The sequence below is a fragment of the Passer domesticus genome, chromosome 5 (assembly GCF_036417665.1).
Source record: "Passer domesticus isolate bPasDom1 chromosome 5, bPasDom1.hap1, whole genome shotgun sequence".
NCBI lineage: Eukaryota > Metazoa > Chordata > Aves > Passeriformes > Passeridae > Passer > Passer domesticus.
The window spans coordinates 51,124,058-51,145,939 of NC_087478.1; the positions used below are offsets into that span (position 1 = coordinate 51,124,058).

At 43.3% G+C, this 21,882-nt stretch overlaps 1 protein-coding gene and 1 long non-coding RNA gene across 10 annotated transcripts in view; one reads left to right on the plus strand and one right to left on the minus strand.

Annotated features, from left to right (window-relative positions):
• SYN3 (synapsin III) overlaps positions 1-21,882 on the plus strand; it is a 200,937-nt gene that overhangs the window by 172,588 nt on the left and 6,467 nt on the right. For all 7 annotated transcript variants that reach the window (XM_064420396.1, XM_064420399.1, XM_064420393.1 and 4 more), the window contains 5 exons: positions 4,646-4,720; positions 8,083-8,185; positions 13,953-14,087; positions 19,008-19,092; positions 20,531-20,828. In XM_064420396.1, the coding sequence (XP_064276466.1) occupies positions 4,646-4,720; positions 8,083-8,185; positions 13,953-14,087; positions 19,008-19,092; positions 20,531-20,828 (696 nt within the window). The remainder of the gene's footprint in view (positions 1-4,645; positions 4,721-8,082; positions 8,186-13,952; positions 14,088-19,007; positions 19,093-20,530; positions 20,829-21,882) is intronic.
• LOC135300694 (uncharacterized) lies at positions 251-21,475 on the minus strand. Of its 3 annotated transcripts, XR_010362466.1 has the most exons (6): positions 20,919-21,475; positions 18,853-19,146; positions 12,830-13,015; positions 5,774-5,811; positions 4,390-4,543; positions 251-3,930 (listed from the first exon to the last, which is right to left on the minus strand). It is a non-coding gene; the product is annotated as an uncharacterized LOC135300694 (long non-coding RNA). The 3 variants fall into 3 exon arrangements; XR_010362465.1 differs by lacking the exon at positions 18,853-19,146 and having other exon boundaries at positions 20,919-21,469; XR_010362464.1 differs by lacking the exon at positions 20,919-21,475 and having other exon boundaries at positions 18,853-20,535.

Below are 21,882 nucleotides of genomic sequence, written 5' to 3' on the forward strand. Positions count from 1 at the left end.
TTGATGCATACAGAGGAGGGAGAGGTGACACATTTCTGTGGGTACCCCAAAGCTCCTCCCTGCCCTGTGAGGTAGTGAGGGAGGTGTCATGACAGCCATCTTCCATACTGGTATGTTTAAAATCTTAAAAAGCATTCAACCAAACTTCAGTAGTCACCACGCTTAATTAGAGATGTAACCACATGAGTCAGTAAGACACCTGTTTCTTCTTACTACAAACCAGTAAATGAAAAAAGCCACACAGCACAGCTTCTCCAGAAGCTCCGTATCCAACCACAGAATTCTGGACAAGTAGTCAGCTCCAGCAGAACATTCTTCAGGTCGCCAGATAAATTTCATATGTTACCTAACACCCACAATGCTGTGACTTTTGGGTCTATGTCTGCAAACCTCTAGGCCATAGTTCTGCTGAAACATAGTTAAACAAGATAATGACATGTACACAATCACATATTTTTCAGCTACAACTGCCTAAAATTCCCAGTTGGATTCCTAGCACAGAGATGTTTAAGAAAACTAGATAATGACTGAGTCACATTCTTCATGGGAAAGAAGGACATGGGGGACACTTGGCTACTTCATGTGATCTCAATGAAAGAAATTTTATTTTTAATTGAATCAGGTCAACAATAGCACAGTTGCCTAATACTAGATTAATATCTCAGAGTCTGACTCAAATTGGCCAAAGGAAAGAAGGTTTAAAATATCAATTAAAATTCCCTATTCCTGCCAACACACCCAGCCTTGGCTCCAGAGCCTATTCCCCAACTGCCTGTAACTGAAATAAAGGCCAAATTAGCCTGACCATACTCTCTCCTCACTTATTATTCGCACTCACCATGCACTCATCCAGAACAAGGATCAGAAATAATACCAGATGATTGAGGAAAGAAAGCAGTCACACTAAGACCTAACCCCACTTGGGAATATAGCTGCACAAACAAATGTTTGCTAAAGAAAAAATGTTTTCATGTGAAAACTGTCATGAACAGAGAACACCTTAATGAGAAATAAAGCTCGTTAACAAAGAAAGCAAACAGCAAGATTCACCCAGTGACTTGCTGACCCAGGAGGTTAAGTTAGATTGAGAGAGCCATTTATGGATGTGAGCTTGGGAGAGTGGTATAGTCAGTCTCACCAGGGACTGTTCCCAGGTTATTTAGGTTATTTCTATGGTATAAGTCCCTACTATGTCCAAGGACAGACGTAAAAGCACCCAAAATATAAGAGCTCTCACTGGTGTCCCAAATAGGAGACTCAAAACCATTAGTCATGCTAGCAAATCTTAGCCTTAAAGGCAATTCCAGCATCTTGCAGTAGCGTCATACTAAGGGGCTTGCTTTGATCTGTGATCCATGGAATCTATCCAGTAATTTTATACCTTCACCCACACATATAGACTTTAAAAACCCCTTTTCTTTTGAGAAAAGACTGCTCTGAAATTCTCCAGAATATGTTTACTTTGCACCAAGCGTCTGCCAGAGGGAGGATGCTGCAGGGTGAGTCATGCATTCCTGCCTGCCCCAGATGTTCAATGCACTTCCTTCCAGCCTGTGGCCCAAGGCTTCAGTTCAGTTTCCCATTGGCTTCAGCGCAGTGACTGCAGATTTACACTGCTAACAAACTCCTACTTTGTCCATGCCTTGAGCCAGTTTGAAAACAGCAGATAAGCAGCATATGATACACGCCTAAAATTCCACCAAGTGTATCTGACTGCCATTGTAATGCTGGTAAAGAGAAAACATGAAAACTGTTCATGTTACAGGGGAATTGGGGCAGAAATTAGGCTTCCACACTCACCCCAACTGGAGGCAAACAGCAGGATCATTTCTAGTTCAGACTCATGAAATTTTGTTCACTTTGAATTAAGCCAGCAGCTACTGCCTTTCAGACATGAGCTATTCTTGCCACCAGCTCTTAGTAAGAGGGTAATACTCTTCCTTTGTAGTTTCATGAGTGGGATTTTTGACTTGTCACCTCCAAAGCAGTTCAATGTGCTCTGTAGGAGATACCACATCAACTGTGTCTAAACTAGAGCTACTTATAGACTGAGATAGGATACCAAGAGCTCTTGATCTGCTCGTTTATCCACTTCTCCTAAACAATGCTGAAGGTGTTGTGGTCACAAATCTGTTTGAGAAGCTGATCTCTAAAACTCTGGAGTCTTTCTCTTTAAGATACTGACTGTACTCTGTGTGGCCTCCTGATGTTTAGGATGGTTGGAATCCTTTCAGTCCCTAAAAGATACGGGGTTTGAGGCAGGAAATTTATTTTTTGTCTTAAGTCTCCTTTTTCACTTCATACAATAAAAAAAAGAAAATCGAAAAGAAGCTGTATGAGGAACAGTTGGGGTCAATTGGTCTATTTATCTTGCAGAACAGGAGACTGAGGGGAGGCATCATAGTGTTCAACTTCCTCATAGTGGGAAGAGGAGGGGCAGGCACTGATCTCCCCTCTCTGGTGACAAGTGACGGCAATCAAGGGAATGGCCTAAAGTTGTGTCAGGTGATGTTTAGGTTATACATTAGGAAAAGGTTTTTCACCAGGGGATGGTTGGGCACTGGAACAGCTCCCCAGGGAAGCAGTCACAGCACCACACCTGACAGAGTTCAATAAGCATTTGGACAATGCTCTCAGGCACATGGTGTGACTCTTGGGGATAGTGCTGTGCAGGGCCAGGAGTTGGGCTTAATGATCCTTCTGAGTCCGTTCTAACTGAGAATATGCAGTGATTCTGTGATTCTGTAAGATTGGGGTCACAGTTAACATCTGAACTGCTCAGACTTGCTTGGAAGGGAGTGATCTTGACAGAGGCTGTGGTGTAGGGTTTGGTGTCTGATCCAGTAGGCTTCAAATAAAACTCTTCAGTTTCAAAACAGCAAGGTTCCCTAACAGGAAAGTTAGGAATACAGCAGAGAGAGATATTTTAAATCTTATGCTGCTCAAGCTGGATAGGCATAAACAAGTCCATCAAATCAGCCCAATGGCTTGAGCAGAGTTCTTATTTTGGGACCTTTCCCATGACAAATTTTCTTGTAAAACTGTCAAACTGTGGTTTAATTTTCTTAGGGACAACACAGCTGCTTACATTTGGTATGCCAGGTACATTTTCTAAACCCCAATGTCAAATCATCTTCTCACTAATGAGACTCCAGGAGTTCCTATCAGTACTAATGAGACTTTGGATTCCCTCTGGCACTGCAGGGCAATTTTCTGTTAAAAATAAATGTTAGCAAAGAGTAGTTCTTCCCATTGCAGAACTGAAAAACATAATCCTATGAATCCCATATCAAAAGAGAAAGAAAGACTGAGGACTGAACGCTGACCTTACAGGCCATCAAAGGGATAATGATGGTCCAAGCTTGAGGAGGAATTCATTCTTTTGCTTGGGAAGTAGGGCAGCAGAATGGATGCCAGGGGAAAGCAATAGGCCCAAAAGTCAGCTATATGAAAACACAGTTATTCAACACAGTAATCATGCTCCTTCAGCTCCCCCAGTCCAGTCCATTAAACATGGTCACGAAGATAATTTCAATTTCACAGCAACTAAACATGCCTGTTTAGAGGAGAATTGGGAAAGCACTCCAGGGTGTCTCTCTCAAGAGTAGAGGGGAACCTTAGGTGGTCAGCTATAATGATTCAAGTTTATAGTCTACCAGGACATCAGTATTACCACTGCTGAATGTAGTTTTGCAAATTCAGTGTCTTTTGTACATGTTGCTGAAAATGTGAGAGAACTGGCAGCAAGGGCTCCCACAATCTCATATTGACGTGTTGGATCACACCTCATACTCCCCTCATAAATCTCTTTCAGCATGGAGAGGCTTCCTGGATGTATCCTGTCAGCTTGTTGACTTGTCCTGGCTTGTGCACTATGGCAGGGTTATCTGGAGTGTTGTCAGAGCAGGCTGTCCGATGTCTGCCTTGGGCCTAAGGTCAAGAAAAGGAAAATTTTCACCCCTGACAGTGATGGTGAAACCCAGAATTTTCTAGCAACAGTACCTTTTTTGGAAAATAACTATCAGTTGCAGCTAATGAAACTTCAAAGATTTTGAAATAAGGAATTCTCCCAGTCCAAACACAGTGAGCCACCATGAAAACTCAATGAAAAGTCAGTGAAAAGACAGTATGATAATATATTCTATGACATCAGTACTACTGAAATCAAATTGAAGTGGACACAGAAGTACAATTGAAATCAAATTCAGGTAGACCCAGAATGTCAGAATTTATATTTTGTGAAGCTGCTCAGTAAATATTTGCCTGGAGACCTTCTGTTCCATGGATGGAGGATGCTACCCATTGCAGAACATAAGGGTGATTATTAGAGATCTTTTACACACACATCAGCTCCTCTAGGTCTAATGTAAAAAGAAAGAAAGTACTCACAGAGCCTGATGTGTGCTCAAGATTCCTTGGAGGTTTCTCTGCCTAAAATCCTCAGTCAGTTTTTCATGAGTCTGAACAACATATCCTGTATGGAGCGTTGTTCAGGAAGGATTTGGAAAGGCTTCTGGGAGGAAGAACCTCACCTCATCCCCTCCTGTACAAGCACAGAGCCAAGAATGAGCACTACAGTATGCAGGAGGATGGGTCGGGAGTCTATTTTCATGTTCAGGTTATGTTTTTTGGTTTGTTTTCCTAGGAGGACTTCCATCTCTGGAAACTGGAAGGCAAACACGGGTTCTGCGATGCTAGAACAGATTGCAATGACAGAGAGGTAAGGAAGAATGTTTCAAGACAGTATTAGCTATTCTTGGGTTAGAAGGGAGGAATTGTATTTCTGACTTTGGTTAATTGAGAGAACTGGTAAGTGAGGTCTCCTGGGAGGCTGGATAAAGATTTTAAAAGGCTGAGTGTTTTCTTAAAAAAATACTAAGGACACAAAGGCAAACTGTCCTGTTTTGAAGAACAGACTGAAAGTACAGCTAGAAACTAACATTGCTAAATCATTAGATCTTTAGTGAGTGCAACCATGGGAAACAAGACCAGCATGCTAGGTCAAGCACACCAGTACAAACATGTAGGGATAAAATCAGAAAGGCCAAAGACAAAACACAAAGTAACATGAGGTTATTCTAAGTATATTACTGACAAAAGGCAGAAAAAGAGTTTTTCTTCTGCTTAACAGAGGAAAAAAACTGTCAGCTGAAGTGCTGAAAGCACTTTTTTGCTTTATGCTGACAAAAGTGGTCACTGTCTAAGTTAAGGTCTTCTCACTGTTGAACAGAGCAGAAAGAATTCCCTCATGCATCTTACAGACTAAAACTTGCAAATACTACTTCCAGTGTTCAAATCACTGTGATATTTGCTAATACTCCAACTGCCTGACACTGTGGACTCATGGTAACATGCTTTGCTGTAACTCCTATCCTGCAGAACTAACACTTGTTCTCATCACTTTTCTCTATCCCATCTAAGTAGATTATTCATACATTTATAGAATCTATAGATTACATGTAGGCATTCATCCTTAGTGAATTAAAGATTTTTTTCAGATTATACCTCCAGTTTGTCAGGTTCATGATTAATTCTGACTCTGTCCAGTTTTTGCACCACAATTGAAGAGAAATAGCAAGGAGCTGGAGAAAGTCCAAAGGACAATAAAAGGAACGTTCAGAGAAAACCTAATGAGCTGTTGAAAAAAACATGCAACAATTCTAGGTAGTTCTATGTAGTTTTCCACCTTTTTCAGTTAGCAGACCACTGATATTTTTCCAGTAGAGTTGTAGACTATCCTGCCTGCAATACAGATGTTCACTCTGTTACAGACCTGGAAGAAGTTGCCCACAAGCTGAACACCTCTTCATCCTAAAGATGAAAAAAAATGAAAGAGCATAGGGTCTTTAAATATATGAAAGCCTGTTAATAGGAATTTCATGGTACTTACAATACCAGTATAATACTGTAGGAAATAAATTATAGCTTAAAAGGTTCCTTTGAACATTTCCTATATTTTATTAAAGTAAGGATAGCATAGCACAGAAATTGATGCTCTGAAGGGGATGGCAAATCTCTGTCCTCTTTCTGACCAGATTAAAGAAATGTCTCCTCTTGGGAACACAAAAGTTGTCCCGGCAACCATCTAAGGTCCCTTCTGCACCTTTAGTTCTGTGAAGCAGGGAAGCCAAGCCCCAGATCAGATGCTGAAGGTGACTCTGCAAGACCCTAATAGTACTGTGGGGAGTGGACATCATGATGCGTCCTGGCTGTTTATAACACAGCTGAAGTTACACACATGAAGGGTAGACATTACCTTATTGCAGTGTTGTAGGACTAAAACTCAGATTCCTGCCAGCCTACAACACTGCATTTTGAAGGTTTGTTTTGTTAATTGTACCACAATTAACCACTCCAGCCTTATTCAGCCATAAATGCAACAAACCCTGTTGAAATCCGTGAGTTGCCAGTGCATTAAACAAGGCAAGAATGTGCTCAACTGCTCTGATGAGTAGGAGCAACCTGAAGTACCTACGGTCCTGAACAAACTGAACAAAGTACAAAGGTACAAAGGATTTAAATGTTCAGGTAATGCAGAAATGACAGTAAATCCTCTGAAAATGCAACACCTGGTGCATGTGCATAAATGCGCTCTTCTTCCTTATAACTCTCCTATTACACCCCAGTGGCCCTGGTGCTCCCAGTGCTCACCTAGGGCCAGCAAACACTGAAGATGTGCAGCCATCAGAGTCTCTGGAGTGACCAACAATTCCCTGGCTGCTGAACCCAGACACCAAGATATGTTCCTCAGGAAGAGGGGTGTTCCACAATGGTACCCCTGGATGCTGAGCCACAGCAGTGCATGAGAGGTGCTCTCTGTGCCTCCTGCCTGACTCATGCAGTCCATAATTCTCCTCCTCCTTATGCTACTGACTCCTCCTAATACACTGTCTTTCTTGGGGGTCCAGGGTGAACACACTTGGTCTCCTCATTAGGGATAAAAGAGCACCAGTAGTCATATAAGTCATAATTTTTCTTCTTCCCAGAGACATTGTGTTCACACAAGTTCATCATTATATTGTCAAGTATGGGGACTCTGGCTGGCTTCAAGGACATAAATTTGTTCTTTAGCCAGAACAGCTCTTTCCCCAGTCCCTGTAGGGTCTGCAAAATGTCAGTGTTTTCATGAGACTGTGGCCTTCCCTCCCCTCTCTGCATCATGTCATAGTCCTGCTTACAGATCTGCTGTTCTGAGATTATTATTTTTATTTAAATGACCGGGACCACAGCACAGCTGCACAGGAAATAAAACCAGGCTGCCTCGTTCCCTCCTCATTTGCACATTGGGGGGATGTGGCCCCCCATAAATATGCCTCTTGTCATTCTCTCTCCTCCTCTGACTCCGGGATAGCTAAGGGACCCCCAGCTCACATTCCCATCCTGGGATGGATAGGGAAAAGATCTGCAGCCTGAAGATCTCCCTCCAACAAATAGTGCCTGGTCCATGTGATGGGACAGCCTGACTAGGAACAACACCCAAGAGATTGAAGGAAGCAGAAGACTGTAAAAGGATAAAATTGAAAGTAAATTGTAAAATGCAGGAGCTACTGCCTTACAGATCAGAGAGGGGATAGCTACTCCTTGCTAAATTCAATACTCACTTTCTGATCCTATTCCAGTCCTAATGTCCAGGACATCTTATCAGGAGAAAGCTGCCTGCATAATGGAGGGCTTTCAGGCAAAGCCAATACAAACGCTGAGGGGCCAACACTACTGGGAGATTAAATGAGCTAAATATTTATAGCTTGGCTGAATGACAACCAACTGGAGATCTGATGTAAATACCAAGGAGGGAAAGAAACATTTTAAGGTGGCTTTGAGGGCAGGATTGAATCAATCTGAAATGAAGGGACACTCTCAGAAGGAAACTTTCAGGGCAAGATTAGTTTTTTTTTTTACTTCATCCCCTGCGAGTGGGAGTCAAGAGAGGGAGTCAAGGACCCAGCAAAACACATGAAGGACACCTTGTAATAAGGGCTCCCAAATCACTTTGTGTTCCTATGGGCAGCAAAGTGGGTGGATGGTTTTGGTGGACTACCCAAGGACAGCTAATCCTAGGCCGTGCTCTTGTGGTTTCTGCAGGTACCGACTCTGGGCAGATGCCTGCGCAGAAATGTTTGGAGGTCTGGATATCTGTGCTGTCAAAGCTGTCCACAGCAAAGATGGAAAAGACTATATCATTGAGGTGAGAGCATGGGCAACATGAATGTGGGTCTCCTTTGGGAAGTGCATCTGCAAGCACTCTGCCTTGGAGTTCACATGCACCAGCCTGCACCAACCCTGCGTGCTCCTGCAGTCTCTGCTCCTCTGTGCCCACCTGCATCTTCAGGCGCACTGATATGTTAGGAACTGATTCAGAGCCCCAGCCAAACTAGCAGATACACAGCAGTGTCAGGGTTGAAGTGCCTTCCTTTCTCAGTGTGGACCATGAAAGGAAATGGAGAGCCACAGAGTGCTTGGCCACCTCAGCTTTCCAGCAGATGATTCAGTTCATTAAAAATCTCAGTTTCTCTCTGAATGAACCTTTCTTTGATCACTTTTAAGGCGACAAACAAAAATCCAAAGAAAAATCCAAACAAAAATGCAAGTTGCACCTTATTTAAAAGAGGAAAATAAATGGTGAGAGTGTAGCAAAAGGTTCACAAGCAACAGGAGCATCTTGATAAAACAAAAAAAGAAAGGTGTGTTTTCTAAAATCTTTTGCACAGACAGCATTCACTACAGTAAGAGGCCATCAAGGCAAAGCACCATAAAGTTACTCTGGGAAATGTGTACTACAGCATTTTGTATTCAGGGCTGGACAGACTGTGGCTCTGAGAGCTAAAGTTCAAAGTGCTCCTTCCCAGGCCAGGAGGCAGATATGGAGGTGGGGTAAATAGCACACTCAGATCATCCTAACCGGGCAGAGAAGGAAAAGCTGGCCGGAAAATCAAAGTGGGAAACTGAAGAGATGCCCTGGAGGAGAGACAATCCAGCAAGTAAGCAAGTGCCTCTGTCAGTATGTGACTTGAGGAGACACAACATCTGACCTGCTGTAAACTCCACCAACACAGGCCAGCTGAGGAAGACGAGCAGAGCCAGCCTATTGGCTTCATGCAGGGGTGCTGACACACTGGAAAGCTATGTGTGGGAGAGCAGTCCCACCCGCCGAGGGCTGGGATGCTGATGAGAACCACATGAGCCCTCCAGTGACTGCGCATTCCTGCATTATGCATCTGCTCTCCCCAGGGAGGGGAGCAGTGACCTGTCAAAGGCCATGTGATAGAAGCGTGCTGCCAGCAACCAAACGCTGGCAAGCTTCTGTCTTTTCCTGAATTGATGGGGCCAGGGCTAATGGGTCTGCTCCTGTATGCAATCCATCAGCACCTAAAGGAGCATCCCCTAGATCAGACGGTTTCCCTGCTGTGCACTTTTAAATCTCTATGCCTCTGCAGCTGGGAAAGAAAGAGCAAGAAAGCAGCCTTGCTAGAGGCAACTGTAAGGACATTTGGATTGTGTCCACACATGGTTAGACGTGATATGTGGTTTTCATATCCCTACATATATTCTTGCACATAAGCCTACGTACGTGCACACACTGCTAGTTCTGGGCTTAAAGATTATATGGCTCTGTCTGGGTATGCCTCTGGGTTTTCACATCTGCCACTGGGTGTGACTGACTGGTGAAAAGCACATTCGTGCCCTAACAGCCATCATCAGCTCGCACGCAGAGCAATGCATGCTCATGCTCCTCTCTCTGTGACCAAGGTAAGCAGCAACGCATCTAATGCGACACAAATCAGAAGAAACACAATATAGTTTCAGATGGGTCATGCTGAATTATCACAGTGGAGAACCGGATTGAGCAGACCTGATATACCAACATCTAGCAGGCATTCAGATGCCAGGCTGATGGATGTTGTTGGGAAAGGAGTAGAGTACTGCAATATAAGGAGCAGAGCAAAGCCAAACAGGTACCTTTTTATGCAGATCTGAGGGAGATGTTGACAAGTAATTAATTGCCTCCAGCCAACTTCCTGGGGTACTTTTATTAGTCTGAAACTGATCCCTTGTTTTTTCTTTTGATAGTGGGAGAAAAAAGTTATTTGACAGAGTGACAGTTGTATTTTCTTGGTAAGAAGGAACAGTGTGCTGTGATACTTTACAAGAAAGCACCCCTAAATGGGCTGAACAAACAAGGAATTTGCACAATGCAGTTGCAGGCAATAATTAATTTTCACATAGTAGCTCTTCAGGAAAGATTCACAGAGGTAGTGATGGGCAGTTCTATGAACTGAGATTTATCACAGTGGTTTGTTGCAAAATAAATAAGATTAAGACAGATAAGTTATCAACAGCGCAAGAGTAATCTTGCACACATGGTATTTGCTCTTACTTGAACTTCACCTTCTTTTTTTTCCCATGACAAACAGCAGAATCTGTTACATTTCTGCCTTCAGAGCATTAGCACACTTATGTACCATTTTCATGGCTCATATTGAAACAGATTGTGAATTTAGCAGTAAATGCTGGTAATTCTTTTTTCCTCTGCTTTAAAGAACTTTATCAGCAACATGTATGGCTTCCCACTCTCTCTTTTTTTTTTTTTTGTAATCTAGCCTATTTCTACATCTCTGCTAAAATGAAAAATATGAAGCAAGCAGAGGGCAAGCAAAATGGTCCATGTGATTTATTCTGCCTCCTAGAAAAATAAGATAAACCCTGACTGCCATACAGCTAAGCTATGTTACGAGATGTGCTCCTTGCTGCCCTGCAAGGAGCCCTGCTCATCCCTTCAGCAGTGCCTATGATTTGTTTTGATATGTCAAATCATAGCCTTCCTTCCTTCCTTCCTTCCTTCCTTCCTTCCTTCCTTCCTTCCTTCCTTCCTTCCTTCCTTCCTTCCTTCCTTCCTTCCTTCCGACACTTCCGCCACTTCCGCCACTTCCTTCCGCCACTTCCTTCCGCCACTTCCTTCCGCCACTTCCTTCCTTCCGCCACTTCCTTCCTTCCGCCACTTCCTTCCTTCCTTCCGCCACTTCCGCCACTTCTGCCACTCCCTTCCCTCCCTCCCTCCCTCAAAATCACCTAACCCTCCACTCTTGCACATCGGAGTGTGAAAACACAACCCAGGCTGCAGCATCAATAGGCACAGAGGGAGAACCAGGATGATCTTTTCCTGAGTCTCTTTGCCTGGGCACTTTTCTTCACCCCTCATTCACCTTATCAGGCAGCAGCAACTGCACCAGGAGCAGCCTCTGACCTTGGGCAGCTACAAAGGCTGGGTCCATGTGTGCTGACATCTTCTTGCCTTGCCCAGCTGTTCTGTGATCACCCAGGAAGGATGAGTGCAATCTGTCTTGAATTCACATATTCCTTTCAGCCAGTTGATTTATTCAGTATTAGCATTTGTATCTGCCCAGTTCCAGACCAATTTACCCTTCCTGGAGGACAGGCAAGGTAACATCTCATGATCCTTTCAGTTCAGTGGCAACCAGCTGATGTCAGAAATCACTGCCATTTTCAAAGGCCTTCCCTTGTGCATGTGATTGTTCACTCCTGTATTTGCTGTTTCCCACATCTCACATTCCCCTGCCAGGTACTGCACATCAGGGCAGCACACAGCCTCATCACTGGTGCATCTTCACTTGTTCAGGTGGAACCTGCTCCAGGGCTTACTCCCCCTGGAGCCTTTGGTTTATAAAGCACCATCTTCCTCTTCTGCCACTGCTGCCACAGAAATAGGAAAAAGCAATCTTTGAGATCGGGAAATCAGCTCTGGAGTTCTCAGCACAGGAAAAAAATGGACCAATTGGAGCAGATTCAGAGGAGGGTCATGAAGATGTTAAAGTGCTGGAGCACCTCTCCTCTGAAGACAGCTCCCAAAACAGCTGTGGCTGTTCAGCTTGGAGTAGAAAAGGATTAGGGCAGATCTCATAGCAACTTCCAGTATGTAAAGGGGGCCCATAAGAAAGGGACAAACCTTTTAGCAGGGTCTGTTACCGCAGGACAAATCATAATGATTTTAAATAAAAGAGGGTACATTCAGACTATATATAAGGAAGAATGTTTTTACTGTGCAGATAGTGGTGGATGCCCCATCTGTGGAGACGTTCAAGGTCAGGCTGGATGGGGCTCGAGAGGAATCTGATCTAGTTGAAGATGTCTTTGCTAATCCCAAGAGTATTGCACTGGATGGCCTTTAAAGTTTTCTTCCAGCCCAAACCATTCTGCGAGTCGATGAAAAGCGGGTTCGGGGTGTTTTTGCAGAGCCGCGTCTCGGGGGCTCCCAGGGAGCCGGGAGCCGGGAGCGCGGCTCGCCTGGCTCTCGGCGGGGCGAGGGCAGCATCTAGTGGTCACACGGGCCCCTCGCTCCGTGCCGTGCGGGGACACGGGAGACAGCTTCTCTCTCGGGAACTGTAATTCTCACATTTCCTTTTAGGATAGGAGTGGATATAAGGGAACCTGCGCAGGGACCTGCTGGAGGGCTCCCAGGAGCCCCTGGCTAGTGAAGCCCAGGTGGGAATTGGCCATGCCCTGACACTGTCAGGAAGCATCACATTCCTCACCTCATTTCTCAGAATGAGAAACAGAAGAACAGCTAAGTGGATAGTGGAAGGAAAAGCCACCTTGTGTATTTAGCCAAACGCTGACATATAATTTTCTAACCTTCTGCTTTTTCCCCCTGGGCCAAGTAGGCCATGGATATAAACATCAACCCCCTTTCCATGTGTACCTTAGTTAAAACTTTCTAGGTAGCTTTTCGAGTGTTCATAGAAGACACCTGTAGACATTAAACAAAACCATTATGCTGCAAGAAAAGGGCAGAATACAAACTCAGTGAACTCACCTCACTGATCTCCTCTACTTTAAATCTAAAAAAAGAGGGTACAAAATTTTCCATTTCCCTCCAAGAGTGTACTCTTGCGGCCTTGCCAGGGTGGAGTGCACTTCCGATTGTTATCTGAGCGTGAGTCAGTGCCTTTCTTGAGCAATTCAACCTTCAACTTTGCATTTCCAGGGATTTTAATGTTTGCTTTAAAAATAAAAGCAAAATAAAATAAACTCTTCCAACCCTGATATTTTGGTACTATTATATTTACTCCAGCTGAATCTTAACTTCATCAGAGTACAGTTCTTCCTGTGGGATTTAGCTAATGTTTGCAAAACACTTGATTTATGATGAACTGTTGAAAATCGTGTTCAGGGCTGCTATACAGCTGAGGGTCTGCTGTGCTTTCAGTATTATTGTTGTGAGGCCATTTCTTACCTCAAAGACCCTTTGACAGTTTTCCTTCCCCCATCCCCACAGCCTTGCTTCCCAGTTTTCCCCAATAGATTTGTAGAACTTGCTTGGGAAGCAGTTGTATCACAGCATTATCAAGAAGACAAGCAAGAGACCAAGTTTATTTTCCTGCAGTTGGTGCTGGTTTGGTGACATCCTATTCATTACACATCTGTAGTGTTTATTTTCCCTCTCAGGGTGCAGTGCTTTGTGTTCATTAATCCCAAATGTTTCCTGGTTTCCTCCAGTCCCTGTTGCTTTCATCTCCTCAGGCTTCAGTACATGTTGTTTCTCTTCTCCTGTGGCCATTTAAATTGCAATGTCACCCCCAAGTACTGTGGGACAATGCCAGACCTTATCCATCAGAGGCATCTCCTCAGGACATGTGAAGGAGAACATTTTTATTAAGTCAATTTAGAAAGCTTCCAGCCACCATAAGTCTTGGCTTGGCTTCCAAGTTGTGAAGGGAAGGAAGATGGAGAGTTGGGGGAAGCACATTTCCAAAAAACCCTAAGCAAAATCCCACACCTGGAAAAGTCAAGCATGTTTCAGCATGAGGAGAGTGGTGACTGTAGATATTGACGAGGATGTGCAGACACAAACCAGGTTAATATAAGAGGTGAGTTGAAACAGGCATCTGCCAGCTGGAAACCACCTTACTAACTGTTGGTTTTGCCTCCTGTGGCAGGTGATGGACAGCTCAATGCCCCTGATTGGGGAGCACATAGAAGAGGACAGACAACTTATAGCTGATCTCGTTGTTTCCAAAATGACTCAGCTTGTCGTCACTGCTGGATCTACACCATCACCGTTGAGGCCTTGGGTATGAATGAACCTTGTGACCAAGTTATTTCCCTGGCCTTCTTTCTTTCTCTCTCCTCTCTAAGTGTGTCAGGCAGTCAGACACCTCAGAGAGTTGAACAGTCCCATGTGGGAGTGTATGGGACAGACTGACTCCTGCTCTTCCAAAGGAGATTCTCACAGGCTCCTTGAAGTGGGCAGCCCTAAGGAACATATCTCTCTCCCTTACTCTCCTTCCAAATAAATATGACATCACACCAGTAGCATGTCCATGCATCTAGACATTCTGACTTGCTAAATTCACTATTCACACTGAAGATGGGCATTTTTAGAGGTACTTCTAATACCCAGAATTTTCTACAAATCTATTTCCCACAACCGAGTTTCATTCCTGTCTAACAATATCCCTCAGGATAGGTTTCATTACAGTTTTTGCATCCCTGTTCTGCTTTCAAGAACAGAAAGTGGGAATCTCCAACAAGACTTGTTCCATTCCTTACTGCAGTTTCTTCTTCAGAGATGTCCTTTGCCACATTCATCAGAGGGAGGCTTTACTAAAGGTGAACTCATCTAAGAACCTGTTACTTTTGCATTTAAACTGGCCCCTTAGTTCTTCTTGTGCACATCCATTTTGAGTATCAAATGCATCTAATTTTACTACCACATTTCCCAGAGGCAGTTAAATATAAATGAAACACCCCAGAACAGAACCTGAGTATCCAGGTGTACTTGCTACATCTCTCTCAGTATCTAACAGAGAGCCAAGTGGGAAGGTTTGAGGACAACAAACTGTACAACAGAAGAGACAAGAGAGTAAAAAGTTGAGGGACAAAACTGATTGCAACAGACTGGTACAATTTTCATTTCCACTTGAGACAAAAAAAATGGGAGAAGGCACTTTATGGTGTTCTGCCTCTGCCATATGACAGTCCGCTCCCGCTAAACCAGGACCCAGCAGGAAGGGTATTTGGGGTAACTCCAAGTTTTAGCTAGAGTGAAGGAGTAAACATTTAATAGACACTGAAAATGTTTTGAGGCAGGGAAAGTGGTGCAGAAGAGATAGCATTTACAAAGTGGAATCAAGAACTACCGTTTGAAATAGCCAAGATATAACAGAGTGCACAAACTAAGAGAAAAGGGCAAACCAACAGAAACAGAAAACATGGACAGATGCATATCTTTTCCATGTCTGTAATATACTGGTACAGGATTGGATTGGATTACAGCAGACCTAAATTAAGGCAAAAACAAGAACAAAACAAATCTTAAAGGGATAGGGTGTCAAATAGTAGAGTCAAATAAGAAAAGGGTCTTCATTGGGAATAAAACCTATAATTACCTGTGTATATAATCAAGAAAACTAAACCCACAAACATGTTAACTAGAGTGTTTTACTAATAGAGAAGGGGCTTGGTGCCACAAATATCACAAAAATTGTACATGCTGCATTACTAACATAATGTTATAACAGTTAGAAGTGACCAGAGAGAAAGAATTAAATATGAGGGTGGTGAGATGAAGAACTAGAACTACAGATGAAGACTTCCACAGAAGGAATACAAAGAGCAATTCTGAATATAAAGATTGAATAGATAGAGATGTGAATCCTTGGATATCCTATGGGTATGAGTAGAATACCTATACTTATTATTGGACCTCTCTATATTAGTCTCTGGATTGAGAAAAACTGAGAAATTATGAAACTGAGAGCACAGAATTGACAGAGATGGAAAAGTAGTGAGTCACAACAATGTGAGACTTCAGCTATCAAGAAGCAAGTCAAATATCACAGGGGACAGCAATTCAGGGGAAGGTAAGAACACCCTGACTTTGCCATAAGAAACATCCAGGTGCAAAGTCAGATAGTGAGTGTGCACAATTAGATTTAATGTCCAAGGGACAAATGTGATATCAAAAAGTAAGGGTATGACACAAGCATGAGAAAAGGAAATTAATCAACTCCCCAGCAGTAAAACTGCATAGATGCTATTTGAGAGACCACCGTTTTCCAGAACGTGTATATATGTTTCTGATCTGCTCCTGAACAAAGAATGTGAGAAATAAACTTGTAGAATTAAATGATAGAAAGGACATTTAAGACAAACAGGGAAAAATGTCTTTCAAATTTGGAAATCTGACATTTATGTGGCATCCTACAAGTAATAAAAGGAAATGTAAAAAATGACAGAAATTAATTTTAAAGAACAGATAGAGGAAAGAATGAAAAAAAGTTCTTTGAGTTCATCAGAAAATGGAACCCTACCAAACAATTGATGGGCTCTATGGATCATCCAAAGTTTAGGGAGGAAAAGAAGACAACAGAGACAGCATTGTGACTCTAGTAAATGTAATTGCTGAAAGTGGGGAACTTCTTTACCTTGTTATAGTTTTTCCTGATCAGAATGACACAGAAAAGAACAAAAAAACCAGTTATTAAATCAGTGATGAGTGATATTTTTAAAACATTATTAAGCCCCTAATTCCAGATGGCCATGTCCAATGAAATGAATTTGGGAAGTGACTAAGCTGCCAAAAAACTGCGTGATATCGTTAGAAATAGTTACTGCTCCAGAGGACTGGTGTACAACAAATACAAAATAAGTGGTTTGAAGGCTGTAAGAGTAATGTAGAAAAATTTAGACAAGTAAGTCATAGACTTTATGTATTATCTCAAATGTTAATTTAAAGAAGAATACAGAAGAATAAATAAATCAGCAGAAACCACAGCTCAGGGCATTTACCACATGATTTTTTGCAAAGAAGAAGAAAAAATGTCCCGTTCATTTACTTTTGATTATTTTCCTTTCATTTCTTTGGGAATTCTTTCATGAAGTGGTACATAACAGGCAATCAGTCAGAATGATGTAGCTAGTCAAAAAGCCTTAGGCAAGGTAACAGACAAGCTATAAAAGAAAGCATGGAAGGGCTAAAAGGTAAAGTTTTATTGTGTAGCTGAAGCTGACCTCAGATATAGATGTTAGAGATTTTAATTTTTGCAAACAGTTAGCAGAGGGGATACTTCAAGGATACTGCACCTGGCCATGCTGATAAATGTGTTGGTTGAGCCCAGGACAGGATAAGATATTAATGACAAGTTTGCTTTCATGCCTTCAGCATGAAACCTGGTCCCATGGCTACACTGGTTCTGTTCTTGCCTCTCACCCACCACCAGAAGACCTTGGGCTGGCCCTCACCCCTTCATCTCTCAGCCTCATAAACCTGTTTTGCCTTTATTTCTGAGATGCCTTGGTTGACTGTAGGGAGAGGTTGTAGAGGTGAATATGAGATCTAATTCCTTTTCTTTGCCTGGTCTAATCAAGACATCTCACAGCATTAGAACAGGTAATTTCCATCAACACCAAGGCAAGGTTTAGTTCCCAAGCTATGTAGGGCTAGAAGCCATGAATTGAAAATTCAAAGATTTTCCTTCCCCATCCATTTGCAAGTCCCAAATAAATAGTGCAAAAGATGGACTGGCAATTTCATCACATTTATGCTAGTCAGTTGAAACTAATTTCAATGTTTCCAACTATGAAACATGTCTTCACATTTCCAGAATCACTTAGCTCATTCTCCTGACCTTCCAGGAGCCTTGAAGACCCTTTTATCATGATGTTCTGCATGTAAATAATCCAGTATGTACCAGCCTATCTGTCTCCAGCTTTCCTGGTTTTCATAAACAATTTTGTGCAATAGGCTTACTCAGACTTTTGTTAACTTTGGACCAGCCCTTTGTGCAGCAGCTCTGCATTGCTTAATCTGTTTATTAAAATGTCTGTCAAAAAGACTAAACAGTGAGAGAGAAGAAAGAGCAAATGGCACCAAATTATTTGAGTTAGTCAGGACCAGGGATGGCAGTGAAGAACATCTAACAGAGCTATGTATGTTCAGTCACCACAACAGCAAATGAAACTCCATACGGAAGGGTAAGCTAAGCTGGGGGTAGAGAGAGGGAGAGCATAAACAATGTGCAGAACTTTCAAGTGGCACCAGCCATTCCCTTGTGAAATACTTTGTCGCACACAGGCTAATGAAAACCATTGCTCAGCCTATGGTTGTGTTGACAAGGGAAAAGCAGGAAATTAGGATGCAGGAAAAATGAACTGGCAATGTATACAGAGAACCCAGATATTGCTTCATCTGGAAAAATGTAAGCAGACCCATCTCTGGCATCTGCAGGAGAAATTACAAAGCTGGGAAAGAGAAGTTGGTGATGAAAACAATTAGGGGCTTGGAAATATTCCCATGGAGGGACTGGAGGGATTCTAAAGTCTCTTGGCTTTAGAAAGGAGGTAAATGAGAGACAGGGCAGTGAAGGTTTGCAAAATAAGGAATGGTCTAGCATGGGCAGGTTGTGAGAACTAGTCTCAAAACTCAGAAGAAAGCAACAGAGATAAGAAATGGGAAAGACAATGAGGCTGAAAGTTGAGCATGACTCAGAGGGTCTGGATGGAAATATCAAAACAAATATCTGAAACTGTTGCAAAGATTTTGTGGAGCAGATAATAAGCTTCATGTTTCAGGGCTGAAGTTGACCCATGCTTATTAGCAATCAAGAGGAGACCCCTTAGGGTACAGAGATGATTACTCCATAGACATTTCCATGGTTCATCCCTCCTTCCTTCGGAACATCTGGTGCTGGAAACTGTCCAAAATGGGAGATGGGACTAAGAGAACCCCTCAGGCCAGATACATTTGGTAATTCCTGATTGCCTAAAAACATTCTAAATTTTAATTTCATTGTTATTCCCTGTGAGCAAACAACTTCTGTGCTCTTTTTGACTCACCTCTGCATTTTAGTCCCATGAGATTTTACCAGCCAGATGCTGGATGTCTGTGAGTGTGTATTTAAGGAACACTTCATGACTCTACAGTTCCTGTATTACCTCAGAGCTTCTCTTTGGGGACTCTGTATTAACTGGACTGGCTTTTTTCTCTCTAGCCTCCACAAGTTCAGCCTGTGTCAATGAAATCTCAGTCTGGACCTCCACTTGGACAACTGTCACAACCACGGCCTCCTCCACAAGGTACAGTTCTCTGATTCCCACGTCAGTGATGACTGAGTCCTGTCAGTTTGCCTTCTAAATAAAAGGTATCAGGATAAAGGTTTTGCTCATTTTCCAATTCACTGCCAAGCAGGCAGCAATTTCAGTGTACTATTAAAGCAGATACTGTCATATTCCACAGAAACTCACAAAGTAGGATGAAAATTTCATATAGATCCAGTTGATACCCCTGGTAGGACTTTGCTCAGCAAAACAAGGCCACTTGAACTGGCACTGGAGCAGGATTCTAGGCACAGAGTGTATTGTGTTTGCACAAAGCTGTTCAATTACAAGTGTTAAGAACTGATAAGAAAATGCTAGTGTTGTCAGGTTTGGAACAGACATCAGTGTTGCAATGCCAGGATCCTCGATCCATCTGTCCAGGAGCTCCCATGTCAGCAAGAGCACACCTCCAGCTCCTCCTGACAGCAGAAGCAGTTTTGACTTACGTGGCTTGGTCAGAACAAGAGGTTTGGCTTATTGTCCTAATGTACACAACATAGGGCTGCCCCATGGGTAGCAAGATCACACCAGCCACTCAATTCACATAACTCATTAGACTCTCATTTTTGCCACCTTCCCTTCCTTTCTCCATTTCAACCTTCTACCAAATTAACACTCTCCTCTAATTATCTTTTCCTCATTGGTCACAGTTTTGCTGCATCCAAAATTGAGCATTTCTACATAATCTTGACATTCCATACTATTATTGATATGGGCTGTTTGCCTTGCAGGATACTACTCTCCATCTGTCTCCAGTACTCCTCTTCAATTCTCTGTAAAACCTTTTCTCATATAACTCCCCTGCCACCTGTGAAATCCAGCCAGACCTCACAACACTATCTGTAACTTTTGTCAGGTTCTCACAGTATTATCTCTCATGTTGAGCAATTTCTCATGCCATGTCCAGTTGTCTTCCACATCCTCTTCAGTTCTGAGAGTCTGCTACCAAAGCAACTGAAGGCACCTGGTGATGGTTCTGGAGCAGAGGTATGGATAGTGATAGGATGGAATGTCTCACATCAAACTGCTGGGCCCGTGAAGGGACTGCTGACCCAAACCAGCAGGGTCAGCTCACATTTCCCACACAGTTGCTTCTTCTGTGATTCTTCCTTACCCAAGCAGGAAGTGCTCACCAAGGATAAGAAACACCAGATACATGAAGAGTAAGGCAGGTTGAAGTGACTCCCTTTGGGGAGAGTGGAGGAACTTCTTTAGTGCTGAAGAAGGTAGAGAAATAGACAGCTCTAGAGACAAGGGAATCACACCAATTTTAGGCCTGTAAGAGAGGATTTGCCATATTTTTCTCCATGAAGCTACTCTGAAGAGTCTCTCCTCTTAGCAAAACCCATCCTTCCATAGTGATGTTCCACGCTTGTTGCCCACCACATGCACTTCCTCACGTTTATGTCCCTTTCAGGTGGACCACGCCAGCCACAAGGATCTCAGCCTCCACGAACAAATGCACCCCCACAGCAGCGGCTGTCTCCTCAAGGACAGCAGCCCCAGAGTCCCCAGTCCACTTCCCCTCAGCAACAAAGGTCACCTGGCTCTCCACAGCAAGTCCGATCAGCAACTGGCTCCTCTCCAGTCCAGGCCTCCAAGGCAGGCGCGTTCCCCCCACAGCAGCCTCGGCCTCCTGCCCAAGGCCGGGCTCCTAGCCAGCCGAGCCCCACGGAAATGTCCAAGCAGCAAACCACCCCACACCCACACCTCAAGTAAGTCTCTGACAAACTCCTAGTATCTGTAGATATTAGAATAAGGCTGTCCAAAAGGTATCCTTGGAGATGACACGGAGAATATATCACCTGTTGTCAAGCGGCAGTCCCCAGGGACAAAGGCCTGCACAACTGTGAGTGACTTCAGAGGTAAATGTGTATCCCTTGGCATAACAGCGCACCAGTGCCCTGTTGTCAGGAAGAACAGGTTGTATTGGACATCACAAAGATTTCACACTCTTCCTCTTGTTCATGTGCTCAGTGTTCATCGTGTGCTCTACCCTGGCCATACCAACACAGCCACCACCTTCCCAGCAGGGTGTATAATCCTCACAAACAGCACGACAGTGGCCAGAAAGCTCACCAGGGGTTATTCCTTCACTATTTCCTAAGTGCAGGAGCCACAAAGGTTCTTTTTGCATTTGGTAGCAAAAAGGCAGGGGAGACGGGGAAGTGGCCCTATTCATGTATATAAAATTCCAGATGGTGTCTGTATGTGTAAGCACTTTTCTGGAGCAGAGTACACTGCTGAATTCTTGTGGATCTTTGGAAGCAGCTTTTGCTGTCACTCTTTGTGGAGAATATCTATTTGGCACCATGGCAGGAAAACTGACCAAAAAAAGGTCTGATGCTGACAAGAAGTTAACACAGGCAAATTGGTATGAACAGGCCAAAATAAAACATAGGCTAGAAAAAGAAGACAATTTTTGAGAAGCAGAGGAGCGATGCTCTAGAACAGGCTTTCAGTGATCACATTTACACAAGCAAGGCAAACTAAAATAGGTGTACTTAAGGACCAAAATGTTGGTGCTAAAGATGCAGTCACCACACTACACATATTTCAGATACTTTTTCCAGTCTGGTTTTGTGCTGGATACCTATTCCTGATCTGAAGAAACTAAGCATGGCAGCAGGGAAAATTGGGACATTTACTTCAAAAGCACATCCTGATCTGAACTTGACCACTAGCAGATACACAGACAGCAGAAGCAGTGTGGTCAACCCAAAGGCCTGCATTACAGAGTTGACAGTCAGAGCAGATAGGTCGGAGAGG